Genomic DNA, 26279 nt, shown 5'->3' on the forward strand with positions numbered 1-26279 from the left:
CCTCCTCTTTGGTTTGCTTTGGTGGGAATTTTTCATGTTCCTTTACCTGTTGAGTATTTCTCTGCCTTTTTATCTTGTTTAGATTACTGTGTTTTGGGTGGCCTTTCTGTATTCTGGTAGTTTGTGGTTCGTCTTTATTGTGGAAGTTCCTCCCAGTGGGTGGGGTTGGACAATTGCTTGTCAAGTTTTCCTGGTTAGGGAAGCTTCCGTCGGTGTTCTAGTGGGTGGAACTGGATTTCTTCCCTCTGGAGTGCAATGGAGTGCCCAGTAGTGAGTTTTGAGATGTCATTGGGTTTGGTGTGACTTTGGGCAGCCTGTATATTGACGCTCAGGTCTATGATCTTGCATTGCTGGAGATTTTGCGTGGCATGTCTTGCTCTGAACTTGTTGGCTCTTGGATGGTGGTTGGTTTCAGTGTAGGTAAGGTTGGATGATCTCTTATTAATTAATGTTCCCTGGAGTCAGGAGTTCTCTGGTGTTCTCAGGTTTGGTGCTTAAGCCTCCTGCCTCTGGTTTTCAGTCATATTCTTCCAGTAGCCTCAAGACTTCTCCATCCATACAGCACTGATAAAAAAAACTTCTAGGTTAATGGTGAAAAGATTCTCCACTGTGAGGGATACCCAGAGAGGTTCACAGAGTGAAATGAAGGAGAGGAGAGGGAGGAAGGAGATAGAGGTGAGCAAGAGGAGAAAAAATGGGGAATCAAGAGGAGAGAGACAGATCTAGGCAGTACTCTGTTCCCTAAGTGTTCTCTGCAGCCCAGAACACCCACAGAGATTCACAGAATTGGGAATAGAAGAGAAGGGAGAGGGAGGAAATAGAGGTGACCTGGGGGAGAAAAAGGAGAGACAAAAGGGGGAGAGAGTAATCAAGCCAGTAATCACACTCCTGAGTAAAAATGGGTACTGACGATTGGATTCTTAAATGTACAAAATTGATGTAAAATACTAAAAAACAAAGATTAAAAATCTAGAATAGAGGTTAGACTCTTAAAAATACTATATTAAAAAAAAGCACAGAAAGTATAAGTAATATATATGAAGTTCACTTTAAATATAGGGTCTTTTTTTTTTTTTTGCAAGGTAATAGTGGGTTATAAAAGTGAAAATTAAAGGAGTAATAGAGGACCTTAAAAAAAGAAGAGAAAAAAATTTTAATTAAAATTAAAAAAAAAATAATAGTGACAATATATCTAGGACTTTCTCTGGAGCTGTTGCGGGCAATGTGAGTTCAGTTCCGTTTCAGATAGTTCCTTGTTCCAGCTTATACTTCTCAATATCTATAGCACCCTTCCAGTGTAGTCAGTGTTAACTACAGGGATTTTAATCTGTTACACCTGTCACTTCTAAAGTGGTTCCCTTTGTTTATTTGGCTTTTGTTTGCAGGTCTCTTCAGTGTCTAATTTCCGCCCTGACACAAGTGGGCGGAGGTGGTCTCTTGTTTAGGTTTGCTTGTTCAGTTGTGCTGTGGGGAGGGAGGGGCACTGCAGACAAATGTCACTGGCGTGTGTGGGGAGTGCTCACAATGTTTCAGCCACACTGGGATTGCCCCCGCTCACGGCGTGTGTGCTTTTCCCGTCTACACTGCTCAGGCTTCAGGTTGCTCTACAGGGAGCGGGCCCTGAGTTGCGTGCACTTCCCAGGTCTAAGCTGCTCAGGTTCAGGTTCTTGGGTACTTCACAAAGGCGCAGACTTGGTTGGGCCTGCGTTTTGTGCCATTCCCCTGTCCGAGCAACTCAGGCAACCAGGTGCTTAACAAGTGCACTCTCTTCAGGTGCAGCGCGACTTCTCCCCTCCCTGGTCCCAACCTCAATTTCCAGGCGCGCCTGGTCCGGTGTGCCTTGTGTCTCTTCCAGGGAACTGATCTCTGGCTACGACCCTCCCAGCGGATGTCAACCATCCAGAATCTCAGGAAGCCTTTGGTTAGAAACTCGAAGCCTGTTTGCAGTTTGGTAGGGGATGCCCTCTCTGGGGCTGAGTTTGCCCCTTTCTGGCTCTGGCTGGTGCCCACCTCCCCCCAGCCTCCAGTGGGGGATGGGCCGGTCTGCAGCCGGCTAGCTCTTCTCTGGTATTTTCAGGTATGACCTGAATCAAATCCCTTATGACTATACAGTGGAAGTGAGAAATATATTTAAGGGACTAGATCTGATAGACAGAGTGCCTGATGAACTATGGACGGAGGTTCGTGACATTGTACAGGAGACAGGGATCAAGACCATCCCCATGGAAAATAAATGCAAAAAGGAAAAATGGTTGTCTGAGGAGGCCTTACAAATAGCTGTGAAAAGAAGAGAAGGAAAAAGCAAAGGAGAAAAGGAAAGATATTTCCATTTGAATGCAGAATTCCAAAGAATAGCAGAGATAAGAAAGCCATCCTCAGTGATCAATGCAATGAAATAGAGGAAAAAAACAGAATGGGAAAGGCTAGAGATCTCTTCAAGAAAATTAGAGACACCAAGGGAACATTTCATGCAAAGATGGGTTCGATAAAGGACAGAGATGGTATGGACCTAACAGAAACAGAAGATATTAAAAAGAGGTGGCAACAATACACAGAAGGACTGTACAAAAAAGATCTTCACAACCCAGATAATCCCGATGGTGTGATCACTCACTTAGAGCCAGACATCCTGGAATGTGAAGTCAGGTGGGCCTTAGAAAGCATCACTACGAACAAAGCTAATGGAGATGATGGAATTCCAGTTGAGCTATTTCAAATCCTAAAAGATGATGCTGTGAAAGTGCTGCATGCAATATGCCAGCAAATTTGGAAAACTCAGCAGTGGTCTCAGGACTGGAAAAGGTCAGTTCTCATTCCAATCCCAAAGGCAGGCAATGCCAAATAATGCTCAGACTACCACACAATTGCACTCATCTCACACGCTAGTAAAGTAATGCTAAAAATTCTCCAAGCCAAGAGTCAGCAATACGTGAACCATGAACTTCCAGATGTTCAAGCTGGTTTTAGAAAAGGCAGAGGAACCAGAGATCAAATTGCCAACATCTGCTGGATCATCGAAAAAGCAAGAGAGTTCCAGAAAAGCATCTATTTCTGCTTTATTGACTATGCCAAAGCCTTTGACTGTGTGGATCACAAGAAACTGTGGAAAATTCTGAAAGAGATGGGAATACCAGACCACCTGACCCACCTCTTGTGAAACCTGCATGCAGGTCAGGAAGCAACAGCTAGAACTGGACATGGAACAACAGACTGGTTCCAAATATGAAAAGGAGTAGGTCAAGGCTGTATATTGTCACCCTGTTTATTTAACCCATATGCAGAGTACATCATGAGAAACCCTGGGCTGGAAGAAGCACAAGCTGGAATCAAGATTGCCGGGAGAAATATCAATAACCTCAGATATGCAGATGACACCACCCTTATGGCAGAAAGTGAAGAAGAACTAAAGAGCCTCTTGATGAAAGTGAAAGAGGAGAGTGAAAAAGTTGGCTTAAAGCTCAACATTCAGAAAACTAAGATCAGGGCATCTGATCCCATCACCTCATGGGAAATAGATGGGGAAACAGTGGAAGCAGTGTCAGACTTTATTTTTCTGGGTTCCAAAATCACTGCAGATTGTGATTGCAGCCATGAAATTAAAAGACGCTTACTCCTTGGAAGGAAAGTTATGACCAACCTAGACAGCATATTAAAAAGCAGAGACATTACTTTGCCAACAAAGATCCGTCTTGTCAAAGCTATGGTTTTTCCAGTGGTCATGTATGGATGTGAGAGGTGGACTGTGAAGAAAACTGAGTGCCAAAGAATTGATGCTTTTGAACTGTGATGTTGGAGAAGCCTCTTGAGAGTCCCTTCGACAGCAAGGAGACTCAACCAGTCCATCCTAAAGGAGATCAGTCCTGGGTGTTCATTGGAAGGACTGATGCTGAAGCTGAAACTCCAATACTTTGGCCACCTCATGCAAAGTGTGGTGTCTCTTGTGGTGTCACTGTTCCTTTCTCCTGGGTCCTGGTACACACAAGGTAGTTTTGTGTGTGTGTCTCCCAAGAGTCTGTTTCCCTAGTCTTATATAAGTTCTGTAATTAAATCCCTCTGGCCTTCAAAGTTAAATTCCCTGGGTATTCTCAGTCCTTTTGCTGGATCCCCAAGTTGGGAAATCTGTTGGGGGCCCTAGAACTTTTGCAACGATACGAGAACTTATTTGGTATAAGTGTTCTCCAGTTTGTGCATCGTCTGAACAACTCTGTTCTTTTGTCACTTAACACTTTCTTCTCATTTCTCTTCTACATTCCTTATAGGGCCTAATAATTTCTGCTAGCCAGTCATGCTATTAGGGCTTCCCCAGTGTCTCAGATGGTAAAGAATCTGCCTGCAATGCTGGAGACGTGGGTTCAATCCCAGGGTAGAGAAGATCCCCTGCAGAAGGAAATGGCAACCCACTCCAGTATTCTTGGCTGGAGAATCCTATCAGCTATAGTCCATGGGGTCACAAAGAGTCGGACATGACTGAGTGACTAACCACCACTATCAGTTATATTATTTCTTCTAACAGAAAAGAATAACCATTCTTTATTCCTAGTGTAATTTTTCCAACTATTTCTGACTTTGTCTCCTCAGAGGTCCTTACCTATCATCTTCACCTTTCTTTTCTGTATCTTTAAGCTCTTCCACTCTATTGGCTTTCACCTTCAATGTGTAAGCATATTATTGTATCTTAAATATAATCTTCGTTTCCTCAGTCTACATTTGCTTGTGAGTAATGTAGGAGAGGAAAAATAATTTTCCCTCTAACCTTCTGAGTTCTTGGCTTAGACTTTTATAATAAAACACAGTTTAACAAGAGAAAACAAACAAGTTTATTAACATGTGTATGTTATTTATACATGTGCATGCATATACATGAGAGAAATCCTAAAAAACTAAATAACTCCCCCAGATGGTGAAAGGCACCACTTAAATACCATCTTCAGCTAAAGACAAGTGAAGATGTGAGGTGGGGAAAGGCCAGTTATGGCAGATTACCAGGAAAAGCTAGATAAACAAGGGTTAGGTCTGCCATGAAGATTTAAGTGGGCTCCCTCTCCATTAATATGATTCTCCTGGGATTTAGTCATTTTTCTCTTCCCAGTAAAGAATCTGCCTACAGTGCAGGAGACCCCAGTTCGATTCCTGGGTTGGGAAGATCCACTGGAGAAGGGATAGACTACCCACTCCAATATTCCTGGGCTTCCCTTGTGGATCAGCTGGTAAAGAATCTGCCTGCAATGTGGGAGACCTAGGTTCGATCCCTGGGTTGGGAAGATACCCTGGAGAAAGGAAAGGCTACCCACTCAAGTATTCTGGCCTACAGAAAACTGTATAGTCCATGGAATCACAAAGAGTCGGACACGACTGAGAGACTTTCACTTTCACTTTCACTCTCTCTTCCCAGTACAGAGAGGTTGATATTTACAAATGGAGATTTCCTTTGTAAATGCAAATTTCTCTTCGGTAGTTTTCAGAGCTTTTCCTGTCTCTGCCATGTTTCAAAATAATCAACTCAAATAATCTTTATGCCAAAGAGGCATATTTTGGGGTAGCATATTCTGTAGTAATGTTTCCATATTTGGATGTTACTTCAAATTTTACTTCATACCTTCAGCTGTATTATGGTTGGACCTCGCTAGGACCTCCCCCACTGTTAAAAAGCAAAATTCAATTGAGTAAATTTGAAAAATTCAATGATTCACGAATTTTTTCCCCAATAGTCATGTATTGGTTTTTCTGGTAGTCATGTACGGATGTGAGAGTTGGACCATAAGGAAGGCTGAGTGCCAAAGAACTGATGCTTTTGAATTGTGGTACTAGAGAAGACTGTTGAGAGTCCCCTGGACAGCAAAGAGATCAAACCAGCCAATCCTAAAGGAAATCAACCCTGAATATTCATCGGAAGGATTGATGTTGAAGGTGAAGCTCCAATACTTTGGCCACCTGATGTGAAGAGCCAACTCATTGGAAAAGACCCTGATGCTGGGAAAGATTGAGGGCAGAAGGAGAAGGGGGCAACAGAGGATGAGATGGTTGGATGGCATCACCGACTCAGTGACATGAGTTTGAGCAAACTCTGGGAAATGGTGAAGGACAGGTGAGCCTGGTGTGTTATAGTCCATTGGGTTGCCAAGAGTTGGACATGACTGAACAACAATATGCCTTCAGCCATATTATAGTTGGACTTCCCTAGGACCTCCCTCAACATTCAACTGAGTAAATTTGAAGATCTAATTGGCTTTATTCAGCAATTCATGAATTGGGTAGCATCCCATCTAGTGAACAGTCAGGCACTCCAAGGAACTGGACAAAATGGAAGGTTTTTATAGGCAGAAGAGTGGGTCGAGGAACTTATTAGCAAAAGAAAACAATTCTTTCAGGTCAAGTCATCTTCTTTTGTAGGGGAAGGTAATGGGAGGAGTTTTATTATGCAGGTACCTCACTAGTGCTGATCAGGAAATTTCAGATTGCTTAAAAGTCACCTTATTGGGAGAAGTTGGGACTACTATTAAACCTTGGTCCACTGTCACAGACGCAGATGACTCCACTTGCTGATTGCTACTTCTTTTTAACATTCAGTTCTCCATAAACTCTTGCCCAAGTTTAACTTATAAATCCTGGGTATTCTTCTTGTCACCTCATGAACTGTTTTCTTTTATAATCTTCTTTTAGCTCAACTTCCCTTGAAGTCATTTATGGTCTTTTCCTTGCTCAATACCCTTCATTCATGCATGCCTAGGTTCCTATTCTTCCCAAAGCTAACAACTCCTTGAGTTCAAAGTTGACTCTCAACCTGATTCTGAATTCCTTAAAATTCCCATTGCATCAACACCATCTATCTTCCAAAGTATATGAAGTATTGCTCCAACTCTCAGTCACATTTTATTATCTGGTAGCGTAGATAGCAATGCTTGTGTTTATTTTGTCTTCTGTGTTCTTCTTTGAAAATAGTTTTTTCATATTCTGTTATCAATTCCCATGTTCAAGGGATTCACTTATTACTCCGAGAGGCAAGGGACCACTCCTGCCAGCTTGACATTGTATGATCCTCCTTGAAAAAATTCATTTCCATGAAAAACTCATGAAGATAGATACCTAGGAGATAGCCCTGCAGTTTAGTAACAAATCCCTGTAACCTATGTTTTCATTTTGATGATGGCCAGTCTGTTCCAGGAAATGTATTTTATAAACTTTCTCTCTTTTATCTTACTATCATTTACTATTCATCTCTTGGCAATCTGTTTCCCGTCTTCACTATTCGACTATAACTGTTCTCTCTATAATTACCAGATATCTCCTTATTTTCAAAGACAAAGTAAATATCTCAAATTCTAGATTCTTCTGTGGCATTTGATGCTGTTGAGGATACCTTCTTCAGAACATTCCCTCTTTGTGTGTTCAGTTCAGTTCAGTTCAGTTCAGTCGTTCAGTCGTGTCCAACTCTTTGCAACCCCATGAACCACAGCCCGCCAGGCCTCCCTGTCCATCACCAACTCCCGGAGTCCACCCAAACCCATGCCCATCGAGTCGATGATGCCATCCAACCATCTCATCCTCCATCATCCCCTTCTCCTCCTGCCACCAATCTTTCCCAGCATCAGGGTCTTTTCCAATGAGTCAGCTCTTCGCATCAGGTGGCCGAAGTATTGGAGTTTCAGCTTCAGCATCAGTCCTTCCAATGAACACCCAGGACTGATCTCCTTTAGGATGGACTGGTTGGATCTCCTTGCAGTCCAAGGGACTCTCAAGAGTCTTCTCCAACACCACAGTTCAAAAGCATCAATTTTTGGCGTGCAACCTTCTTTATAATCTAACTCTCACATCCATACATGACCACTGGAAAAACCATAGCCTTGACTAGATGGACTTTGTTGACAAAGTAATGTCTCTGCTTTTCAATATGTTGTCTAGGTTGGTCATAACTTTCCTTCCAAGGAGTAAGCATCTCTTAATTTCACGGCTGCAATCACCATCTGCAGTGATTTTGGAGCCCAGAAAAATAAAGTCAGCCACTATTTTCACTGTTTCCCCATCTATCTGCCATGAAGTGATGGGACCGGATGCCATGATCTTAGCTTTCTAAATGTTGGGCTTTAAGCCAACTTTTTCACTCTCCTCTTTCACTTTCATCAAGAGGCTCTTTAGTTCTTCTTCACTTTCTGCCATAAGGGTGGTGTCATCTGCATATCTGAGGTTATTGATATTTCTCCCGGCAATCTTGATTCCAGCTTGTGCTTCTTCTAGCCCAGCGTTTCTCATGATGTACTCTGCATATGGGTTAAATAAGCAAGGTGACAATATACAGCCTTGACCTACTCCTTTTTCCTATTTGGAACCAGTCTGTTCCATGTCCAGTTCTAACTGTTGCTTCCTGACCTGCATACAGGTTTCTCAAGAGGCAGGTCAGGTGGTCTGGTATGCCCATCTCTTTCAGAATTTTCCACAGTTTCTTGTGATCCACACAGTCAAAGGCCTTGGCATAGTCAATAAAGCAGAAATAGATGCTTTTCTGGAACTCTCTTGCTTTTTCGATGATCCAGCAGATGTTGGCAATTTGATCTCTGGTTCCTCTGCCTTTTCTAAAACCAGCTTGTGTGTATTATGACATAATATTTTGTTCACAGTGGACTATTACCATGCTCCTGATACTCATTTTGTAAATTTTGCTGCTGGTAATGTTGATCTTACCAAAACATGTCAAAAGGAGTTTTTCAGACCAGGCTCACACATGCACAGACAATGATGACTGTGTAATAACTGTTGTCTGGCCAACACTAATTGTAAGATAGTATCAATTGTAAGATACATAGCACTATTGAAGATGTTAAAATCTGAAAGAAATGGACAGCTAAGAACCATGGGCATATGGTATTATTATCTGCTTGCTTGAAGAGAATTGATCTGTGTTGCTTGAATTCAAGGCTTTAAGAAATAATGCAAACATCATTATACATTCTCTAAATTTGCTTGCCTTATCTGATGTAAAATAACCACACCAAGTTATTTTACGTCTTTTATGAGGCTAGAATAAGATAATGCATGTAAAATATGTACTGTAGCTAAAGTACCAAAATCAGTAAGCACTCAATAAATGATAACTAGTAGTCATAGTAACACATATTTTCAATAAAAACTTGAACTATAACTGTTATTGAATTCAATGTTCTTAAAATGCTAAGACCCCATATGTTTATTGAAAGTATTTTTTTCTCCCTTAGTAACCTTAATGAATAATAATCAATTTTACAGGTTTTTTTGAGACACAAATGAGACAATGCATGCAAAATATGTGTTTATTGGTTGAAGTAGTATCTGATATTTTCAGCAGAACACCAGTTATAACTTATTTTTGTTGTTTCTAAAATTCTAGAGATGATATACATTTTTCAAAGTTAATTTCAGAAAGATTAAGTGATTCTAGTTAATCATTCCTTCTTTTTATGTTTCTTGTCTGGATTAAATAATATATGAAAGTATATAGTAATTGTAAAACATTTAATTCAGTGTGTGACAAATAAAAAGAACTCAGTAAAAAGTAATTATTTTTACAATTGTTGCTATTTATTACTGATATTATCTATGGTAGTTCATTTTCACTTTTTCTCCTTGGTCAAGTCAAAGATTTAAAAATATCAAAGACTGCTCCTTTATACTTGCTAAGCTCGTTTTCTGAAGTTAACTTCACCAAATAGTATATACCTTTTATAATTTTTATGACAATGAGTGAGATAATACATGTAAAATATTTAGTTGCTATTATTGACAGTTTGTGTTTACTTGATATCACTTGAATTTCTACTAATTGACTAATTTAAAATACTGAGAAACACTTTATACATTGGCTGAATTTAGCTCTCCAGGGTTTAAATAACTTCATCCACTAATATAGAATAGCAGTTCTCAAACTCTTTGGTGTCAGGGCCTATTTATACTTTTCAAAACAAACGAAGACCTCAAAGAGCTTTTGTTTATGTGGATTATATCTATTGATATTTATTATATTAGAAATTAAGACTGAGAAATGTTTAAAATATCTATGAATCATTTTAAATAACAGCAATGAATCCATTTAATGTTAACATAACATTTTTTTAATAAAAATTAACTATTTTTCCAAAAATAATTGAGAGAAGACAGGCACTGTTCAACAGTTTTAAAATCTCTCCAATATTTAGTTTTATGGAAAGACAGTTGGATTCTCATAGATGTATCTGTTTTCAACCTGTTGTAGTATGCTATTTGGTATGAAGTTTATAAGAATATGCAGTTTTAAAGCTGAATAGTTGGAAAAGGGAAATCTAGCAAACTCTCTAAAAGAATCTCAGAGGCCCCTCTGGATCCTTGAACCACACTTTGAGAACTGCTGACATATACTTTTTTTTTTTAAGTATTGAATAAGATAATCTATATAATAGATTCTATTATTAATGCTGATTTAGTTGCTATTAGTATTATTTATATAATTTCCAGATACTGTCAAATGTAACTGAGTTTCTTGTTTTGTTGACTGCATTCACAGTTTCTATAAAAACAAAAACAAAACAAATGACAATATAGATTTGGTAAAATGGTTAAGCTACTTCACTAAATAATATCTCTATTATAGGAGTTTTAATGAAATTGAGATAATATATTTTATATCTTTAATGTCAGTAATACACATGGCTTAATGCCTGGCACATAAGATAGACTCAGTAAAAGGCAGCTTTAGAATCACTCTTTGTTCAACGTACAAAAGATTATGCAAATAGATGCCAGGGATAAAATTGACTTCATACACCCAATAACATCATTAGCTTATCTGGAATCACTCTGCTATCCTCTCTTGTCTCTAGACAAGGCCTACTTTTAGGCCCAAGATTCCCTTAGGAAAGTGAATAAATCTTTTAATAGAAACAAGCTAATACCAATTCACAGCTGGGCTCTGAGTAATGCTGACTTCCACTGATATTATGGTCAGTGTGTGAGGCCTTCCCTAGAAATTTCAGATATCTAGGAATACCTAAAAGGTTGTGCAACATTTACTTGGGGAAATGACTCTCCACTTGTATCCTGAGTGTAGATATGTCTAACCTTGTCAGAATTCTTTCAGAATGAATGCAAACTCCCTAGATTAAGTTCCTAGCCTCAGGGTCTGGTTCCCACATTGTTGGACGGCAGTGGAGGGGAACAGTTTGGAAGGGGATCCATTCCACTTTACCCCTCCTCTGGTCTTGCTATAGGATCCTGAGAAAGTATAACACAGTTTTCTACCAACATTTTGTCAGAAAATGGCCTTCTTCTCCACATTTATACCAAAATGGTAAGTGTTTTCACTTAGGACCCCAAGACTTTTGCTCTAGAAGTAATCAGTTCCAAAGTTAGCAATGGTAGTAAATCTTACGTCCATAGGATGGACTTTTATCATCTGAGGTCTAACAGCCATTTCTTTCTATGTTTCAGAAAGAACCTCTGTTTTATTTTAATTGCTTCTGTTTTTAATATTAAACTTTTCATAGAAAGACTTTAAAAGATTATAAAATCAGAGAGAATTACATTATAAAGAACCATGTACTCATTATCCAGCTCCAAGATTTATCAATTTATGGACTGTCTTGCATCATCTGTACTTCTGTCCACTTCTCCCTCCCATATTATTTCAAAACAAACCTCAGAATCATAATATTTTATCCATAAACACGTCAGTATATACATATCTAAAAATATAAATTTTTCCCCACATAGCCACAATATCAACATCACTTTTAAAAACTAATGAATGATAGTTATTTACTATCATCAAAGGCCAGTTATTGTTCAAAATAACACATTTCCACCTGTGTCATGAATATTTTTAAAAATGTGTTTGCTTGCATCACAATTCCAAGAAGGTCCACATATTAACATTGCTTGATTGGTATTTTAAGACTCTCTTAATGTTAGGTTCTCTAATTTTTTCTGTTGTAAATGATTTGTTTTTAAGAAACCCTTCCCTCTTTTCTTAATCTCATATTAGCTTCCTTAACTCCAGAAAACTTCCTACAACCTTATCCTCACTAAAACATTTCATGAAGGATAAGCCAGTACTGGCTTCTTTCAGGCAAGCTTGATCTATGATCTTTCTACATATCCCCTCATATTTATGGCTTTTGGAATAAAGATTCTAACAAACAAGATGTCAGCATTCTTACCTATCATTTTATAACTCTTAAGAAATGTAACCTGTGTGGTTCATCAAATTTGGTGACTATTAGCTTCTGACACTTGCCACTCTTCCCATCTAGAGCTCAAAGTTCGCTTCATCAGATCCTGTACTGTATTACCTGAAGACACTTTCTGTTTGCAGTGTCTCCTAGTTTTCACAGCCATTCTTGCCTTCTTAAATGGCATGCCTAGGTTCAGAATTGCAGGTATGTACCAATACCCCAAGAAATCTTGTCACATCTATTGATGCTTCTCATACTATCACTTGGTCTCTTTCTCTAGAAAAAAAAAAAAAAAAAACCCAGTCATGTAAGAAATTCAAGGTCTGAATTAGAAGGCTTAAAGATAACTTTTCAAATACTCTTCCTCGTGTCTTCCCAGAAATTAAATACCAATCAATGTCATCAGCAAGCTCTTAGCAAAGAAAAATATTTTCCCCTCTTGATCATCAAACATTCTATACCTGACAAAGCATGTTAAGACAATCTATAGGGATTTTCAGATTTGTCATGGTTCCCTGTGTGTTCCCTAAAGCCAGCAATGATCTTTGAGAGTGTGCTTCTATCCTTTCTCACAGTTCATAGTACAAATATGTACCAGCCCAGGAATCCTCATAATGATCTCTGATAGAATCCTAGAAGTGCAACCTGAATTGTCCCAGGCTTCAAGTTCTTGTGGACACAAGAAAAATAAATTAACCAATTTGAATTTCACTTGTGCAAGTTATCCCTGCTTGTTGGTGATAGACCTCTTCAAGATCTACCATAATGATTTACCATAATGATTTCCAAAACTTTCTAGATACATCACTTATGCTCAGGCACAAGATTCTGCTCCCATCTTCTTATTGATATTTTCTGCCTGTGAGCTTCTTTATTAGTGGAAGTGCTTACCTAGATGAACACCTCTCAGTATTCTTAAAAAACAAATGAGTTCAAAACTCTACATGTAAATGGGAGGACTATATCTCTCCCGGAGTCTCAGGAAAATGCTTATTAAAAAGACAATTCCTTCAGTTTCTGCATGGAGACTATGTCTGCATTGTGGTCAGATCTAATTCCTGTTGGGGGGCCCACTATCTTCTTCATCTCCAAAAAACTCCAGAGCTCCCAGGCTCTGTCTCCAAAGGACTCACACACAGAAGTTCCTCTTTTTTGACCACTTTCCTTGGGAAAGGATGTCCTTAGCTAAAAACTCATCTCAAACTCAGCCTTGTCAATGCCGACATGATATTATTCCTAGGTGGTATGCACATCATTTTTATTGCATTTGGAATGCTAAAAATGAACAGTTGAATTTATTGATGTCATTGAATACAGACACAAATTTATTCATTCAACAAATATTTAGTGAATGCCTTCTATGATCTGGGACATTTCTAGGAATTGGAGCTAAAACAAAAAAGACACAATTCACTGTTATGTACAACCATACTTATAATTATCTCAGTAATGGTAATTCCAAGTCTTTTACAGAAAATTGGTGAGAAGGCATTCCTAACTTGAAAAAAAGCTGTCATTTTCTGATATCATACTGTTACTCTTTCATGTGATTATCACTTTATGCTGTGAATAGCTTTCAACAAATATCAGATCTAAATTTTCTCCAGTGATATGCAATTGAATGTATCCCACTATACAGATCTGTTCAATGCTTCCATATGCTGTAACAATGTCCCACCTTCTTTTTTTGTTCCTGTAGGTGTATCAGTTCCTATCCCAGTAATTGGACTGAGGGATGAAAACAAGGTGTTCGTCAACAACACCACCTGCGTGCTGAATGACCCAAATTTCGTTCTTATTGGGTCCTTTGTAGCTTTCTTCATACCGCTGACAATCATGGTGATTACCTACTGTCTGACGATTCACGTCCTTCGCCGACAAGCTCTGATGTTACTGCACGGCCACACTGAGGAACCGCCTGGAATAAACCTAAATTTCTTGAAATGCTGCAAGACGAACACCGATGAAGAGAGCTCTGCAAACCCGAACCAAGATTTGAACCCACGCCGAAGGAAGAAGAAAGAAAGACGGCCTAGGGGCACCATGCAAGCTATCAACAATGAACGGAAAGCCTCGAAGGTCCTTGGCATTGTTTTCTTTGTGTTTCTGATCATGTGGTGCCCATTTTTTATTACTAATATTTTGTCAGTTCTTTGTGGGAAGGCTTGTAATCAAAAGCTCATGGAAAAGCTTCTGAATGTGTTTGTTTGGATTGGCTATGTTTGTTCAGGAATTAATCCTCTGGTGTACACTCTTTTCAACAAAGTTTACCGAAGGGCTTTCTCCAACTATTTGCGCTGCAATTATAAGGCAGATAAAAAGCCTCCAATCAGACAAATCCCGAGAGTTGCTGCCACTGCTTTGTCTGGGAGGGAGCTTAATGTTAACATTTACCGGCACACCAATGAACCAGTAATTAAGAAAGCTGATGACAAGGAGCCTGGTATAGAGATGCAAGTTGAGAATTTGGAGCTACCAGTTAATCCCGCCAATGTGATTAGTGAAAGGATTAGTAGTGTGTAAGAAAGGGCAGCACAGTCTTTTCCTATGGTAAAGCTACAAATGTAGGAAATTGTTCTTTAATTCTGTTGGTCATAACCAATGTAAATATTGCTGTATGAAAAGTGTGTTTTATATATAGCTTTGCAATCCTGTACTTTACAATCATGCTTACAATAGTGAGATTTAGGGTTCTATATTTACTGTTTATAACAGATTGAGAATAACTTATTTTGATTGATGCAAAAATGTTGATTTTCCCCCCTTCCAGCCTTCCTTCCCTCCCTCTTTTTCTTTTTCTCCCTCCTCTCTCTCTTTTTCTTTTGCATATAAGGAAACATTGATGTTCCTCTCAGGTGGCATTTGCAGGAGACCAGAATGATACACATGACAGTGGTTTTCAACCACATCAAAATTGAACAAATTCGGTGGACTCTTTTTTCCGGGTTAACAGTAAATATGCACTTTAAATTCTTGCTCTGCTCATCTACACACATAAATACAGTAAAATAGGTTCTGCCTTCTGAAACTCTATCACAACTATTAGTGAGTCAAAGGCAGAACTTACTTCTTGTCACACACAGGGGAAATTTTGACATTGTCAGAATGTTGTGTTGATATTTTACTGCAATGTCTATCCCCAAACATAGTGGCATTTTAATATAGCAGCTAGTTAACCGGAACTACAGAAGTGGAAGGATGACAAGAGATATATACACCAACAATAGCTTTTCACTTCTTATGTTCAAATTCTGATTATAATGACAAGCAAACTGGAATTAGTGTTTTCATTCTGGTCCTTAGTAAATACCTAATTCCATGATTAAACTGGGAAACAAAATCCCAGAGTTATTCCCCAATCCAGGATTCAACATCAATTGGGTTTTGATCTCAGGATCCTGGAAATTCGTGTGCTACACACAAAATGAAATTAGCATTTTTGAGCCTTATTAAAATAGTATATTAATTATGGTACCTCTATCTATAGGACCTAATTTAGCAGTCCATTTTTGAGTAAAACTTGTGTTGGAAGCAGATGCCCAAGACTTTGGAAGTTTTACTTGATTAAGGACTACAGAACTGGGCCCTTAGAATGTGAAAAAAAAGTAATTAAAGAAGCTTTTACTGAACTCTGGGAAAAAAAGAAATACAGCGTTTCCATTTGGATTTTAAACAAAATATCTCATTTTCAGATCCTTCCAAACTCTCTAGTGCAGGGAAAGGCTGCAGCTAATTTGTGAAAGTGGCAAGCTCTTCATTGTACTGCAATTACATACCAGAAGTTTAAACCTTTGTTAAATATAGTGTTGTGTTACAATCAGTGTTGGCCATTGTTTCATTCGTGGGCTTGTTGCTCTATAAGAATTCAGTACCATTTTACTAGTTTGTTAACCATGAAAGGTTTTCAAACATTACTAAAGTCAGACCATTAAGTCTATGCTGTGTGCAGAGTATACAAGTGTTTCCAGTAACTATATTTCCATGTATGTCCATTTCACACAATTGTGGATCTATTTCCAAAGATTTCATGATGCTATTTCTTATGCCTGACAGTTACTTACACACCTTAGAGTATCTTGAAATTGGTGAAGGCAGAATCCAAATTTCTAAAAACCCCAGTGTGTGTCCTCAACACACAGCATAGATAAATCGAACAGTCTGCCACAAGGGCAGTGGGAGAGATGCTGTATTTGAGAAAACTCATACAGTCCCTAAGTGGTTTGCAACACTGCCAAATGCCAGTCAATTGCTTGAGCATGCCCAATTATAACATGAAAGTAAAGTCTACCTGCCTGTTAGCTCTGTCGAACTGCATGTTAAAAACAATTATATGAAGTTGAACGAGACCTAATTCTTACTGAAATGAAAATGTCTGAAGAAACATAGTATACATTGAGCATGAGTTCTGCACATACATGGTGTCCCGCATGTATGCTGTGTATGTTGCATAAATCCATCAATTTGTATTAATGTAAGGCAGAGTAGGTGTTATAAGAATGACTTAAATGCAGATTCTTTGGCAGTCTTTAAAAAGACCATGTGATCAGATCTGAAGTATTGTGAGTATAGAGAAAATTGGAAACATCTGATTTCTTTCCTGAACTATCAGGGCAAGCTCATAGCACATATTTTACAAAGAAAATATAAACCACTGATTTTCAAAAGCACTAGCAATAAGTTGAATGATAATAGCTTATAGCACATTTATTAATAATTATTATGTCATCAAGCAGTAGTACTTAATAGTACCCAACACAGTAATTATTCTAAAATTGTGTGCTATTCATAAGTTCTGTGCAATTTGGTATGAAATAAGTATATTCATTTGGATATAAATCTTACAGTTCAATGTTAAATCTACAACTTTTATAAATGTTTTAAAGTCCATGCGATAAGTGTAAACATGGTGAATTTATTGTCAAACAGATCATTTTGATGTACTATTATATATGTATATCTGTTTAAGACACATGCAATGGACTGCCTTATATTATTTCCTGTAAATCTTCCTTCATCAAGTGGTACTTTTTGTGAGTGGTTGAGAAGTGTTGTCTTATTCCTGATTCTTGTATGTTATCCATTCCAGGTTTTTGTGATATTTCCTATTAATTTATTAAATTTATTAAATGTTGCCTAATATGTCGCCTGCCTTTTCCCCCCCTGCGTCTTTTGAGGGAAAAATACACCACTTCATTTCTTGGAAAATTAAATTGTAACTGGTTAAATAAATTCACAAAGACAAATACAACCAGAGAATATTACCCTTTTCTGTGCACTCAAAGACTGACACTAGAGGAAAGACAAGAGGTGTACATGACAAAAGCAATATTAATAACAACATCACTGATTCCTCATGAACAGAATAACTGGACTCTGAAATAATCCTACATTCCTTAACTTGAGTAGGGGCCTAGGGTGGCTCACATGCTCTCTTTGCTATAGGATTGCTCTCTTATCCCCATCAGACTCTAAGCTCTCCAAGAGCAGAGAGGACCATGTCTGTAATTTTGATAGTTTTATTTCCAGTTGATAGTAGTCACTCTATGTTCAATAGGTATACATTGAGCATCAATATTTGTGGGCATTTATTATCTGTTCCTGTTGCCAAAAGTAGCCTTGCAACTCCCCACTGTTCAGTCATGTAGTGTGACTTGATCACTTTAACTGACTTCTATCCCAAATGGCCTTGGATGACTGTGTTATCATCAAGATCAACATACTAAGCACCTCTGTTCCTCCATACCTGGAGCCATGTGTGACAAAATCCACTGGCCTTTTTTTCCACCATTTATACCTTTCTGATGCTGTGTGAGCTACTGGCATGAGTTCAGTTCCCTGAGAAGAAAGCAGGAGTACCTCATTCCTTTGCAACGATTACTAGGTTGATTCCTAGGAGTGGGTCAAGGAATAAAGGCTGAAGTGCCACTTTGAAACCAATGGGGTCACTGCTGCCCATGGCTTCAAATATCTTATACCGCTGAAGCTAGGGATTACTCTTGCCCAATAGTGAAGCAATGGAGAGAGGTTGAATGGCACAGAACTGAAGTCATTATTACCAGTAAAAGGGAAGGAGGGTCAGAAGGAAGACTGGAGTGTCTTATCCCATAGCACTGGAAGGTCTTTGTGGTCTGAGGAGAAAAACATACTTGTTGTCATCAAGCAGCAGTAAGTTTCTGCTTACTGCAGAAACACAGTTCCCACACAGTTAATCAGTTCCCTCTTAGGTCAATGCAATCTCCATGGTTGAGGCCCGTTTCTCCTCGCATATTCCCCTAGACATATGTTAACATATCACACAGAAAGCTATATGTACTAGAAAGAGGTATTTTTATAGGTAATGCCAACAAGAGTAGGTAACAGCATAGTGGTCCTCAAATATTATGTGACCCATACCACACTTATAAATTGTTCTAAGAGGTAGAATGGGTTCCCTAGGATATAAATTCTGGATGTAAATAAGTGTACAGGATGTGTATTAGGAAAGGATCTTGGGATCCATCTGCATGGGGGAATGGAAGAAAGGAGGAATGGGCAGAGGGAGAAACTGGGCTCTGATGTAGTCACAGTAAGGACTTACTCCCCATGCACCTTTGGAAGGAAAAATATGCAACTTCACTTCATTTTCTTTGAAGGTTAAATTGAATTTTGTAAAAATAAGTTCACAAAGACAAACTCAACCAAAATGTATCACCCTTCTTCACTAATTCTGCATGTAGTCAAAGACCATAACACCAAGGGAAAGACAATTGAGAGCTGTAAAAAACAAAAACAATATCACACTTAGCTGATTCCCATGGGGAGCTTCATAGTTGTTCCAAGTTGAAGCAGGGGATCAATCCTCTATACTGCCACTGTCCCCAAGAGAGATATACAACCTATGCCAAGTCACTTTCTTCATCAGAGGCAATTCCCAAAGACAGCTTATACCTGAAAGTTGTCAAGTCTACAACTTCCCATCACCTGGGAAATAAACCCTTCAGCCCTGAAGGTGGTATCTTGTCAAGATAGCATAGCATCTATAACAAATAGTATATTTATTGAGTAGAAAAGATTCACCACCTAGTTCAACACCTATATAAATAAGACAAGAGAATCCGGCTGGCTGTCACTTAAGCAAAAATCAAGGGAAATGGAGGTGAAAGGAAATATATGTTTTTATATATGATTTCTTTCCTTATTAAAGGTGTTCTCAATCAACAGCTTACTAGATTTCTTAGATTTATGAATCCATCTCGACACCTCAAGCTAAGCTGACAGTAAAAAACAATCCCAAAGCCTCAATGGCTTAACAAAACAAACATTCATTTTGCATTCACACTCCATGTCCAATGAGGGTTGCCAGGAAATCTCTTCTCATCACGGTTACTCTGGGCAAAAATGGTGATAGAGGCCTCATACTTGCTACCATGTAGCAGAGGGAAGGAAATTTAGTGAAGCTATTTCTTACACTAAATCTAACCCTACCTTTGACTTTCAAATTAATCCTGACTCTATCCATATCCTCACACATTACCTATAATATTATTTATTTTCTTAATTTTATCTTTAAAAATTTATATGTGTAATCCTGTCCTGCTCTAAACTTTATAGTTAATTCTAACACTAACTCTTGTTTCTAAATTACCTCTAACCATGATCCTGCCTTCTGCAAACTTTAATCTTACTCAAACCTCTAAACTCATCCTTATTATTAACTTCAATGCTTGTTCTGTTTTTAATCCTCCCTAAGGGGTTAATTGGAAGAAAAATTATGACCAACCTAGATAGCATATTAAAAAGCAGAGACATTACTTTGCCAACAAAGGTCCATCTAGTCAAGGCTATGGTTTTTCCAGTGGTCATGTATGGATGTGAGAGTTGGACTGTGAAGAAAGCTGAGTGCAGAAGAATTGATGCTTTTGAACTGTGGTGTTGGAGAAGACTCTTGAGAGTCCCTTGGACTGCAAGGAGATCCAACCAGTCCATCCTAAAGGAGATCAGTCCTGTGTGTTCATTGGAAGGACTGATGCTAAAGCTGAAACTCCAGTACTTTGGCCACCTCATGGGAAGAGTTGACTCATTGGAAAAGACCCTGATGCTGGGAGGGATTGGGGGCAGGAGGAGAAGGGGATGACAGAGGATGAGATGGCTGGATGGCATCACCGACTCAATGGACATGAGTTTGAGTAAACTCTGGGAGTTGGTGATGGACAGGGAGGCCTGGCGTGCTGCGATTCATGGGGTCGCAAAGAGTCGGACACGACTGAGCCACTGAACTGAACTGAACTGAACTGAAGGGGCTAATTCCGAGCTCACTTCTAAGTGAACATCTGGGCTCCCCAAGAGGATCAGATGGTAAAGAATCTGCCTGCAATGCAGGAGACCCAGGTTCGATCTCTGGGTTGAAATGGCAACCCACTGCTGCTTTCTTTTTTTTTTTCTTTTTTGGTAAATTAATTTATTTATTTTAATTTGAGGCTAATTACTTTACAATATTGTAGTCGTTTTTGCCATATATTTACATGAATCAAACATGGGTATACATGTGTTCCCCATCCTGACCCCCTCCAACCTCCCTCCCCATCTCAACACTCAGGGTCATCCCAGTGCATTGGACCTGAGCACCCTGTCTCATGCATCGAACTTGGACTGGTGATCAAGTTCACATATGGTAATATACATGTTTCAATGCTATTCTCTCAAATCATCCCACCCTCGCCTTCTCCCACAGAGTCCAAAAGTCTGTTCTGTACATCTGTGTCTCTTTTTCTGTCTTGCATATAGGGTTATCATTACCATCTTTTAAAATTCCATATATATGCATTAGTATACTGTATTTGTCTTTATCTTTCTGGCTTACTTCACTCTGTATAATGGGCTCCAGTTTCATCCATCTCATTAGAACTGATTCAAATGAATTCTTTTCAATGGCTGAGTAATATTCCATGGGGTGTATGTACCACAGCTTCCTTATCCATTCGTCTGCTGATGGGCATCTAGGTTGCTTACATGTCCTGGCTACTATAAACAGTGCTGTGATGAATATTGGGGTACATGTGTCTCTTTCAGATCTGGTTTCCTTGGTGTGTATGCCCAGGAGTGGGATTACTGGGTCATATGGCAGTTCTATTTCCAGTTTTTTAAGGAATCCCCACACTGTTCTCCATAGCGACTGTAATAGTTTGGATTCCCACCAACAGTGTAAGAGGGTTCCCTTTTCTCCACACCCTCTCTGGCATTTATTGCTCGTAGACTTTGGGATAGCAGCCATTCTGGCATGTAATGGTACTTCATTGTGATTTTGATTTGCATTTCTCTGATAATGAGTGATGTTGAGCATCTTTTCATGTGTTTGTTAGCCATCTGTATGTCTTCTTTGGAGAAATGTCTGTTTAGTTCTTAGGCCCATTTTTTGATTGGGTCATTTATTTTTCTGGAATTGAGCTGCAGGAGTTGCTTGTATATTTTTGAGATTAATCCTTTGTCCATTGTTTCATTTGCTATTATTTTCTCCCATTCTGAAGGCTGTCTTTTCACCTTGTTTATAGTTTCCTTTGTTGTGCAAAAGCTTTTAAGTTTAATTAGGTCCCATTTGTTTATTTTTGCTTTTATTTCCAATATTCTGGGAGGTGGGTCATAGAGGATCTTGCTGTGATTTATGTCAGACAGTGTTTTGCCTATGTTCCCCTCTAGGAGTTTTATAGTTTCTGGTCTTACATTTAGATCTTTAATCCATTTTGAGTTTATTTTTGTGTATGGCCTTAGAAAGTGTTCTAGTTTCATTCTTTTACAAGTGGTTGACCAGTTTTCCCAGCACCATTTGCTAAAGAGGTTGTCTTTTTTCCATTGTATATTCTTGCCTCCTATGTGAAGATAAGGTGTCCATAGGTATGTGGATTTATCTCTGGGCTTTCTATTTTGTTCCATTGATAGATATTTCTGTTTTTGTGCCAGTACCATACTGTCTTGATGACTGTGGCTTTGTAATATAGTCTGAAGTCAGGCAGGTTGATTCCTCCAGTTCCATTCTTCTTTCTCAAGATTGCTTTGGCTATACGAGGTTTTTTTGTTGTTATTTCCATACAAATTGTGAAATTATTTGTTCTAGTTCTGTGAAAAATACCGTTGGTAGCTTGATAGGGATTGCATTGAATCTATATTGCTTTGGGTAGAATTTTCATTTTCACAATATTGTTCTTCCAATCCATGAACGTGGTGTAGTTCTCCATCTATTTGTGTCCTCTTTGATTTCTTTCATCAGTGTTTTATAGTTTTCTATATATAGGTCTTTTGTTTCTTTAGATAGATATATTCCTAAGTATTTTATTCTTTTTGTTGCACTGGTGAATGGTACTGTTTCCTTAATTTCTCTTTCTGTTTTCTCATTGTTAGTGTATAGGAATGCAAGGGATTTCTGTGTGTTAATTTTATATCCTGAAACTTTACTATATTCATTGATTAGCTCTAGTAATTTTCTAGTGGTGTCTTTCGTGTTTTCTATGTAGAGGATCACGTCATCTGCAAACAGTGAGAGTTTTATTTCTCCATTTCCAATCTGGATTCCTTTGATTTCTTGCTTGGCAAGCACACTGTCCCAGGTGAGCCGTGCATCTTAATCACCTCCCTCGTCCCAGCCACTCGGTTTCCCGCGTGTGCCGTGTGTCTCCTCCGGGTAGCTGATCTTTGGCTGTGACCCTCCTGGTGCATGTCAATCATCCAAGATCCCAGGGAAACTTTGTTAGCAACTGGGAGCCTGCTCACAGTTTGGTGGAGGATGATGACTCTGGGGCTGAGATTTCCCCTTGCCTTCTGGCTCTGGCTGTTGCCCTCCTGACTCTGCCTCCAGCAGAGGGATAGGCCGGTACAGAGCCGGCTAGCTCTCCTTTGGTATTTGCTAAGTCCTTTGTTCTGTGAGCGGGTCAGGCTGTGCCTTAGGTTAGAGCTTTTCACGGGCAAGTTCTCTTTCTTTCTTTCTCTCTCTCTCTCTCTCTTTTTTTTATTCTCTCTCTGGCTATCCCACAGTTTGGGTTGCTATCTCATGTTAGCTGCCTCAGATTGTCCTCAGGGCATTCAGGCCCAGTGCTTACCCTAAGCATGCAACCCATGCCTCCCTGTTCAGCCCCCACTTGCTGGTGGTGGATGTGAACATCTGGGCTACTTCTCTTCTGGGAGTTGCAGTTAGGTGCATATTCTGTGGGGTTTTTTCCTCCCAGTTATGTTGTCCTTTGAGATTTCAAAACTCCCCACAGCCCCGCCAATGAGAGGGTTTCCTGGTGTTTGGAAACTTCTCTTCCCTTCACAATTCCCTCCCCAGGATGGGTCTCTGTCCCTTTTTTGTCTCTCTTTTTGTCTTTTATATTTTGTCCTACCTCCTTTCAAAGAGAATGGGCTGCTTTTCTGTGTGCTCAATGTCCTCTGCCAATGTTCAGAAGTTGTTCTGTGGAAGTTGCTCAGCATTCAAACAAACTTTTGATGAATTTGTGGGGGAGAAAGTGGCCCCCCCATCCTATTCCTCACCATCTTAGACCCTGCCCACCACTCCAGTATTCTGGCATGGAGAATTCCAAGGGCAGAGGAATCTGGCAGGCAACAGTCTCTGAGTTCACAATGAGTTGGACATGACTGAACAACTAACACTTGCACTTCAACCTGACATCTAAGCTCAAGTTCTAGTACTAATCATTTCCATTTTATCTTAAAAAATTCTCTTTTTGTTAAGATCTTGAGAAGCCAGACAGGAAGACACACAAAGAAATTTTATGCTCAATCCTTTTTACCTCTCTGGCTTAAAATCTCACACACAAATCGCTTCAATTTTCCTACTCCCCACAAACTATCTTGACAATACTAATTTTATTGTAACATTTATTGATCACTCACAAAATACCAAACACAAACATTCTTAGTTTATGTAAATAAGTGGTTCTTACATTTAAAATTCTCCACTTTACTATTATGGAAATCAAAGTCAGACAGTCTTCACTTAAATCACACTGCTAAAAAAAGCAGAGGTGAAACTATCTGAGCTCTAAGCCTGTGCTGTTTCAAATATACCATATGACTCCTGTTTACCATCCCACTGGCTTCCCCAGGGCAGAAAGCAGCAGTCAGTCAGTCAGTTCAGTCACTCAGTCATGTCCGACTCTTTACAACACCATGGATTGCAGCACGCCAGGCTTCCCTGTCCATCACCAACTCCCAGAGCTTGCTCAAACTCATGTCCATCGCATCAGTGATGCCATCCAACCATCTCATCCTCCATCGTCCCCTTCTACTCCTGCCTTCAATCTTTCCCAGCATCAGGGTCTTTTCCAATGAGTTGGTTCTTCGCATCAGGTGGCCAAAAAAGCATTGGAGTTTCAGCATCAGTCCTTCCAATGAATATTCAGGACTGATTTCCTTTAGGATTGACTGGTTGGTTCTCTTTGCAGTCAAAGGGACTCTCAAGAGTCTTCTCCAACACCATAGTTAAAAAGCATCTATTCTTCAGTGCTCAGCTTTCTTTATATTCCAACTCTCACATCCATATGTGACTACTGGAAAAACCATAACTTTGACAAGATGGACCTTTGTTGGCAAAGTAATGTCTCTATTTTTAATATGATGTCTAGGTTTATCATAGTTTTTCATCCAAGGAGCAAGTGTCTTTTAATTTCATGGCTGCAGTCATCATCTGCAGTGATTTTGGAGCCCAAGAAAATAAAGTCTGTCACTCTTTCCATTGTTTCCCCATCTATTTGCCATGAAGTGATGGGACCAGATGCCATGATCTTAGTTTTCTGAAGGCTGACTTTTAAGTCAACTTTTTCACTCTCCTCTTTCACTTTCATCAAGAAGCTCTTTAGTTCTTCTTTGCTTTCTGCCATAGGGTGGTGTCATCTGCATATCTGAGGTTATTGATATTTCTCCTGGAAATCTTGATTCCAGCTTGTGCTTCATCCAGCCTAGCAGTTCTCATGATGTACTCTGCATTTAAGTTAAGTAAGCAGGGTGACAATATACAGCCTCCACATACTACTTCCCCAATTTGGAACCAGTCTGTTCTTCCATATTCAGTTCTAACTGTTGCTTCTTGCCCTGCATACAGATTTCTCAGAAGGCAGGTCAGGTGGTCTGGTAGTCCCATATCTTTAAGAATTTTCCAGTTTTTTGTGATCCACACAGTCAAAGATTTTAGCATAGTCAATAAAGCAGAAATAGATGTTTTTCTGGAACTCTTCCTTTTTTGATGATCCAGCGGATGTTGGCAATTTGATCTCTGGTTCCTCTATCTTTTCTAAAACCAGCTTGCACATCTGGACGTTCATGGTTCATGTTCTGTTGAAGCCTGGCTTGGAGAATTTTGAACATCACATTGCTAGCATGTGAGATGAGTGCAATTGTGTGATAGTTTAAACATTCTTTGGCATTGCCTTTCTTTGGGATTGGAATGAAACTGACCTTTTTCCAGTCCTGTGGCCACTGCTGAGTTTTCCAGATTTGCTGGCATATTGAGTGTAGCACTTTCAAAGTTGATATTAAATGATGTGTAAGAAAGAAAATATGACAATATCTCACTAAAGAGAGAATATCAATAAAGAGGTAGAAATTATCAATAAAAACCAAATAGAAATTCTGCAGTTTTAAAAAGTACAGTAATTGAAATGAAGTTTTGCTAAGTTCAGTTTGGCAGGTCCTCAAATATTTAAACATAGAATTACCATACAATCCAGCAATTCTACCCATAGGTATATACTCAAGAGTTGAAAACATGTCGATGCAAGAACTTGTACACAGCAACACTAATCATAATAGCCAAAAAGTGGAAATAAGCAAGACGTCTATCAACTAATGAATTAAAAAATAAATTGTTGTAGATTCATAAAATGAAATATTATTTGTTAAGAAAAAAATGAAGTACTGATAGATGTTACAAGTGAATAAACCTCGAAAACATTATGTGGAATGAAACAAACCAGTATTTTCATCTCATGTATTTTGTAAGTATGATTACATTTAAACAAAATGTCCAGAATTGATAATTCACAGACAGAATGGATATCAGTGGTTGTCTAGGGCTAAGGATGGAAGCATGGATTAACTGTAAATGGGCAGCAGGGACCTTACTGCATCAAATGAAGCATTCTA

At 39.0% G+C, this 26279-nt stretch overlaps 1 protein-coding gene across 3 annotated transcripts in view; it reads left to right on the forward strand.

Annotated features, from left to right (window-relative positions):
- HTR2C (5-hydroxytryptamine receptor 2C) overlaps nt 1-17305 on the forward strand; it is a 329358-nt gene extending 312053 nt beyond the window's left edge. For 2 of the 3 annotated variants that reach the window (XM_043896129.1, XM_043896128.1), the window contains one exon: nt 13873-17305. In XM_043896129.1, coding sequence (XP_043752064.1) covers nt 13873-14696 — 824 coding nt within the window. In that variant the 3' untranslated portion in view covers nt 14697-17305. The remainder of the gene's footprint in view (nt 1-13872) is intronic. The other variant, XM_043896130.1, reaches the window with a different exon arrangement.
- The last annotated feature ends 8974 nt before the right edge of the window (nt 17306-26279 follow it).

Source organism: Cervus elaphus, chromosome X (genome assembly GCF_910594005.1).
Source record: "Cervus elaphus chromosome X, mCerEla1.1, whole genome shotgun sequence".
Classification (NCBI taxonomy): Eukaryota; Metazoa; Chordata; class Mammalia; order Artiodactyla; family Cervidae; genus Cervus; species Cervus elaphus.